The 7374-nt window shown below is 33.4% G+C and overlaps 1 protein-coding gene across 1 annotated transcript; it reads right to left on the reverse strand.

Moving 5' to 3' along the window:
• Positions 1-3061: 3061 nt before the first annotated feature.
• Positions 3062-3994, reverse strand: LOC131007606 (ethylene-responsive transcription factor ERF003-like). Its single transcript, XM_057934513.1, has 2 exons — positions 3703-3994; positions 3062-3545 (listed from the first exon to the last, which is right to left on the reverse strand). Exons 1-2 carry the CDS (start codon positions 3783-3785, stop codon positions 3173-3175), a joined length of 456 nt encoding a protein of 151 aa, XP_057790496.1. The 5' UTR covers positions 3786-3994; the 3' UTR covers positions 3062-3172.
• Between the last annotated feature and the right edge of the window lie 3380 nt (positions 3995-7374).

Below are 7374 nucleotides of genomic sequence, written 5' to 3' on the forward strand. Positions count from 1 at the left end.
ACTAAAATATTCATTTTGAATTTTATAAAAAAATGACATGAATGAAGAAATGTCAATTCAATTCAAAACTCGCAGATTGATCCGATTAAACTGACAACTTAAGAGTATTGTGGTTGAAAATTTCTAAATAGAAAAAATCCAACTTGAATAATCTGTAACCAAATAGTCCGACAACCTGATAGGATTGACCCGAAAAATAGACCGAGTCTAATAGGACTGATTCGATAACAAGTGTGTTGGACTTATTATGATTTTTTCTATGTTGTTTGGTTTTAAAATTTCATCACTTTACTTTTATCAGTATAGATAAAAAGTGCTTCTGTCCATAATATCGTTTCCACATTGTGGATGACGCGAGTTTTAAGAAAATGCTAAATAGTAGTTGATAATAGTTAGTATTGATATGAGTGGAGTTTTGGTCCCACTATAAATGTGTAGAGGAAAATAAAGTGTTATGTGAACCCTATTACTATAAATGAAAGTGGAAATAATATTGTGGATGAAGCAAAATAGCAAAAGTGAAATGATATTGTGGATGAAGGAAGTAAGGATTTTTTTTCAAATGTTATTTGTGGAATATATTTTGATTTAATATTCAAAAAATTTAATCATTAATTAATTACCTTTATGTGTTTGTAGTCTAATGTTTAACATAAAATGTATAAATGTAAAAGTTATTGAATGACAAACTACTTATTTAGGAAAAATATGTGTATTCTTAACTCTTAACAATTATTCCTTCCGTCCATAAATTTACAATACTTGTCTTATTTGATGTCCATAAAGAATATACTACATCAAAAGAAATATACTATTTCCTCTGTCCCATTATTAGTGGCTCAAAACTTTTCGACACGAAAATTAAAAAGAATGTGTAAATTGATTAAAAGTGGTAGGGCCTATACCTTTTAAAGGATTAAAATTTTCTATTTATGAAAATAGGTCACTTGGGACGGTCCAAAATGAAATACAAGCCACTTTTAATAGGACGGAGGAAGTATTAGTTATTTTTTTTAATGTAAATTTACGAGTTCGATTAGCACGAAGCTGGAAAGTTAAGGAAATGGTTGAGAATTTTTAGCCCAAAAAAATTTCAACTCAAATGACTAGGAGTGGTAAAACGGGTCAGTTAATCGGTTATAATTGTACGCGAATCAAATTTTCGGTTAATCGGTTAATCAATAACCAATTTTCACTGATCCGGTTCGATTTTCAATTATCGAATTATCTAGGATTTGGTTAATTAGTAACCAGTCGGTTAAAACTGAATAAATAATTAAAATATTATATTTATTATAAAAATTAAAATTAAAACAAAAAAATAAAAAATAATTACAAGTTTCTATGAAATAATTCTTTTTTCTATGTAAACATAAAAAATGAGTTGGTGGAGTGGATAACACTCTACCCTTTCTTTCTAAGGGCATAAGTTTAAATCCTTTGAATAGCAATGGAAGTGTATTTAAAAAAAATTAAACAAATAATCGATTAACCGAATCTCTAATCGGTTTGATTAGTGGTTAGTGAAATCGCTCTTATTCAATTCCGATTAATTGAAAAATCAATTCGGTTAAAATTGAACCTGATCGATTACCAATCCTATAAATTACCCATAATAACACTTAATACGATTGTGCTAGTTCAAAATCGAATGGGGTGTCCGATTGACATCTTCAATATCTCATAAAATTTAGAAAAATAAAAGAAGAAAAAAAAAATGAAAATTGAAAGCCCTGGTCCCTTCACAGTGGCAGTTGGCGGCGGCAACAAGATCGCAACTACAGCGTCAAAAATTCACATTCCTCTATCTGTCCACAACCGAGAAGTAAAGGGCTTGGAAGATTGCGAGCTTTACTCGTCGACGCTGCTGCCAACCACCATAGGGAAGACGAAAAGGGTTGGGAAGAAAGGCGGGATAATTTCTAATTTTTTAGTTTTTTTTTTAATCATATGGGATTCATGTCATTTTCTTTGTCCAACATGTTTTCTTTTTTCTTTTTTCCCCTTAATTATTAGGGCATAAAATAATGTCGGTTTATGAATCACATCAAGATTTCAGAATCAGAAAATAAACATATACTATATAAACTTTATAGTTTATGATTTAAATAAACATTAATTTTTGATAGTTTGAGCTTGATAGTGTGAAAATAATTTAAAGTGATATTTAAATTTAAATTAATAAATATAAAAAAATTGTAGATTTGAAGAATGTTTTTCTAGGGGGAAAAAGTTTAACAATTTCACACAAATTATTTTCACTCGATCTGGTGGGTTGATGGTAACGCATATGAATTAGTGTTTAGGTTATACCTAATGCTCACTAGGCAAAGATGTTATGGCATGCATGATTATATATATATTGGATGATTATTAATTTATTTATTTTGAAAAAGTCAATGTTATGCAGTACATATGAGATCCTAGTCTAATTAAAATTAATAAAAATTGTATGTTTGTGTCACGCATGTATACAGAGGGGACAACATGGAATTAAAATTCCCTTGTACCGTTGAGACTTGTGAGTATTAGTAATTAAGAAACAAAAGTGGTAGTAGTATTTGATAAGACATGAAGTTGAAATTAGTGATGATCAGGTAAATTAAAGCAAAAACTAAGTTGCATTGATGCATTCCTTAAAATAGTCAAAATGAATTATGATGCGCGTGATTAAGGTTCCACCTTAAATGGCTTTTGCGACAATATCAAACCTAGATATTATATATTGTCGCATTTTGCAAAAACACAAAGGTTTTAAATGATAATATTGCCGTGTCTGTGTAAGAGTCAAAAAGTGGGAAAAACTAAAGCACTGCTGTGCTGCTAGTGAGGAGCAGCTGTTAATTATGGCACCTACATACACCAGCCCAGTTACAATTCACACTCTCTCTCTCTATCTCATCACCCAATTATCATAATAACAATATCATTAAATGGTTGAAGCATGTAAGATTTAAAAGTGAAAATTGACTCCACAAATATAGGATGCAACGTGAAATTGGAGTGTGAATTTGATTTCAATTAATGCAAATTATGATCAACATTTGTAGCGTGGGAGAAATTCTTGGAATAAATAATTTTTATTGCTAAAATTTTGTGGCCCATTAATTACACAGAGACTAGAGAGAGCTAATTACGGCATGTGGGCTTGAACGACAAGTGATAAAGAAAGTTAATTGTCCATAACAGAAGAGAGCTCAATTGAGCTATAATCAAGCAGCTCCTGAATCATCTGCTCAATCTGATCATCTTCAAGGGACTTGATCATCATCCCATTCTCATTCTGATCATCGTGAGGCCTCGCGGCCTGCTGCTCTGCCTCGCTACTCTGCTTCACCGCTTTGTTAGCCATCTTCAGAGACGTCACGTGGCATTTCTGCAGCTTCGCCATCAGCGTCGCCGACAGCAGCTTCGCCGACGGCTCGCTCGCGTCGTACGCGAAGTTGGTGCGGGCCCGCGCCCCGCACATCATCCTCGCCGCCGCGTCGTACGCCCTCGCCGCGTCCTCAGCCGTCTCGAACGTGCCTAGCCATATTCTTGTCTTTCTGAACCATCATTTTGAATTTCGCATTCTCATTAATAAATGTAGCATGCATGAGTCATCGATCGACAAGTAGGAAATGTGATATGATTAAGGTAATATTTTATTTAAGTTGTAATAAAATATGAATGAATTGGTGTAAGGAGTTGAGGAGAGCTTACAACAATGGGTGGCGGATTTCGGAGACCCAAGATCCCCAGTGGCGCTGGCGCACGCCGCGGTAGCGCTGCTGCGGTCGAGCCATGGCGGCGGCGGAAGCGCTTCTTTGAGCAGGAAGTGTGTACGTGAAATGAATGTCTAGAGTGAGAGAGACAGAGAGCAGGGGAAGGGGAAGGGTGTGTAAGGTGTAGTTTTGTAAGGAAACTTTGCGGCCTTCAGAGAGAAATAAATAGGGGAATGGGTCCCACAAGACTTTCCACACTCTTCATCTTTCCTTTTCCAGTATAGTATAACAAAACCGATGTGAATCTTTGATTTGTGCGTATTTCTTATGAGGGCATACTCCATGTTGTGGAAATCCTACATCTTCTCGGACATACCATATGATAAACTATAATTACAACTTCTTGATTTGCTAAGTGGCTTCCACTAGGATATTAATGTTTTTCACTACTATTTATTATTTATATTTTTCTTATCTCAAGTGGCTCTTGTTTGTATGTTCTTATCGTTTATAAATTAGTGCATACTAAACGTATGAAAGCTTCTCTATATATTTCCGCAGGCAAGTGTTGAGGAATGAAGAGCATCATATGATTTAGTATGGGACATGCATATGCCAATTATTTTCAACAAAGAGTAGATTAAATGTATTTTTGTCAAGATGGAAAGCTCTTACAACAGGGGGGAATGGCACAAAACAGTTAAATAGAGTAAGATATTTTGATAAGCATTAGTATAATATTCAAGGAACAAAATTGCCTCAAAAAAATACAGTATATCGAAGGAGAAAAGTGAGGACAATCCATATCATATGTGATAGATCATGTCAGAATTGCTAAACATAGGAAAGGCGTTGGCCATGTGCCTCTCTCTCTCTACAATTCACAGAATGGTGTCCTCATGGGTTTGTTGGGTTATGGCTGCTATTTTTGACCGTTATTTCAATGCTAGATTGCACAAAATCCAATACTACTGATACAAAACACACTGATTCTGCCCACCCTTCCTTCATTCACTCCTAAGATTAGCTCACTCCCACATGCTTCCTATATACTTATATATATCCAATTATTATTGAATTTTGTTAAGCATTTGTATGTAGTCATATAGCTTTCAATTTTCCTCTTGCTGTTATCATGAGTGATCCTAGGTTTTCAAATGTATGTGAAAGTGAAATTTTAGTTTAGTTAACGTTATTGGTCCACTTTTAAAAATTGTAGGCCATCCAAATTTTTTGTTCTCTAATTTCAATATACTTGCTAAGGAGGATTGCTCTAGTGACAAAGTTGACACATCCAAAGATTATCTTTTATGAGAGGTCTTGAGTTCAATTTCGCTGCGTGCGGTGATGTTTTCTCACTCTAGGTGGTATTGTATTCCCTGTGTGCAGTTATTGTATTGTTTGGTGTTGAAGTCCCACACAAGGGGCGTTTCTCGTCTGCGTGTGGTGATATTTTTTCACTGGTGTTGAGGTCCCGCCTGCGTGCGGATTGCATAATTGATTATATTCAGATACTTTGTAATTTCAAAAAAAAAAAAATCAATATAGTTGCTGTTATCCAAAAACCTCTAGTTATTCATTAAATCCTCAAAGTCTCAAACATTATATGTTGTCGACATGAGTAAGTTCTTGAATTTCGGCAAAGAAGTTGATCGATCACGTACAAATTATGTCACATGTTGTGGTGTAATGTGTATTATATATATAATTCATTAATAATTAATGTGAAGTAATATAATAAACTCTAAATATAAATACTTATCATCTACGTACCGACATGTATATGTGAGTATATATTTTCATATCATGATTTAGTGCCATATTAATATATCTATCGTAGGCATGTGACCATATTATATCCATCCATATTATGACTACTCTTGAATTATTAATTAAATTGTTTGGATAATTTAGTTAATTACAGTTAGCTCTAGGCAAATGTGTTAATTAATTAATCAGTTTCTAATGGGGTTGGGGATTTTGAAAGAAAAGTAATTATCAATACAACTAATTAATTATTCTCTCCCTCTCACTTCAATAGGCTCAAATATTTTGAGCACCGAGATTAAGAAAACTTACTTTTTAGTATGAAAGTATGAAAGTGGTAGTAAAGTGGTGTGGTCCACACCAATTAAGTACAACTTTTTTACCCAAAATAGAAAATGAGCCTATTTGAGTTAGACATCCCAAAAAGAAAAACGAGCCTATTGGAGTGGGACGGAGGGAGTACTTTTTTACGTCTACAATATATATGTGTACGAATTGTTTTATTGTATTTACAGAAGATCATCATCAATTTATATATGTGATTACATAAGATTTTATTGATATTAATTTTTAAAGCTAAATATATGTGTGAAGAACTATAATCAGTTATTACACTACTCATCAATACAATCAGTAAGAAAATGATATAAAATATTAATTAAGTTAAATTGTTGAATATCGTATATTAAAATTGTGGCTCGGTAAAATATGGAGCTTTGATACGTCATGAAGTCCTAGAAACTTGAACAACAATTGTGTGATTGAGGAAATTCATGCCTCACTTTGAGGAACCAATAACTAATGTTTCCTTCCTAAGATCATTAAAAAGTTTTCTATAATTAGTATGTATCTGATATCATACATATGGTCGCTGCAAGAAAAATAAATTAAATAGAAACAATCATACTGCGTCTAGGAGTGTGCATCGTCTAGGAGTGTGCATCGTTCGGTTTGAATATCAATCAGTCGATTGATCGATCGAATTTCAGTAAATCAGGTGATCGACCAACACAAGAAAAAATCAATCGACCAATTGAAACTTGTATTTCCAATAGAATAAGATGGATTTCGATTTTCGACCCGACCGAGTCAACCCGACAGAATCTTGTGCAATTTTTTTCACCTATAATTAAATTTCAATAATTTAATAATCGATATTTAAACAAATAAATATAATCCAAAATTCAAAATACCACCAACAAAAACAATTCATATCATAGCAATCGAAATGAAAAGAAAACAAAGTAAAGGTTGCGACTGTTTCAACAAATCAAAAAAGGCACTTACTTAACTTTTATAGGTTGCGGTTGTTTGAAGACCGGAGAGCAATGCCAGCGCGGTGGTGGCTGCAAGCTACAGCTGTTGCAAGAGAGCGGAAGAATGGTTGACAGCGGCACAGTTTGCAGTCAACGGGCTCGAGGGCGACGCGAGCCGACGGGAAGCGGACATAGTCATATATACTTTCATTCCAAAATAAGAATTAAGTCCACAGAGTTCTTATTCAAAAATTGGTTAGCGTTTAAATACATCAATTTTGGTGATAGTTTGATTTTATACATGAACTTTAAAAGAAATAAAAAAAATACATAAATTTTAATGTTGTAGCAATTTTATCATAATTTTTTTTTAAAATTAAAACTGACATGACAAAAATTTTAAAAATTGAAGTCATTCTTCCATCACAAGTCGCGCTTTATCATTGCGATTGTAAACTAATCAAATAATTCGTATTCGATTCGATATTCGAATTTTGATATTCGTATTCGATAAATATTCGATTCGATTCGATTCGGTTAGTATTTAAATACAAATACAAAATTATGATATTCAACTCGATTCGATTCGTTTAGAAGTTGCACTTTTCCCTTAATTCTAAAAGGCCCAGAGCCCATAATCTTAGTCG

The sequence above is a fragment of the Salvia miltiorrhiza genome, chromosome 2 (assembly GCF_028751815.1).
Source record: "Salvia miltiorrhiza cultivar Shanhuang (shh) chromosome 2, IMPLAD_Smil_shh, whole genome shotgun sequence".
Taxonomy (NCBI): Eukaryota; Viridiplantae; Streptophyta; class Magnoliopsida; order Lamiales; family Lamiaceae; genus Salvia; species Salvia miltiorrhiza.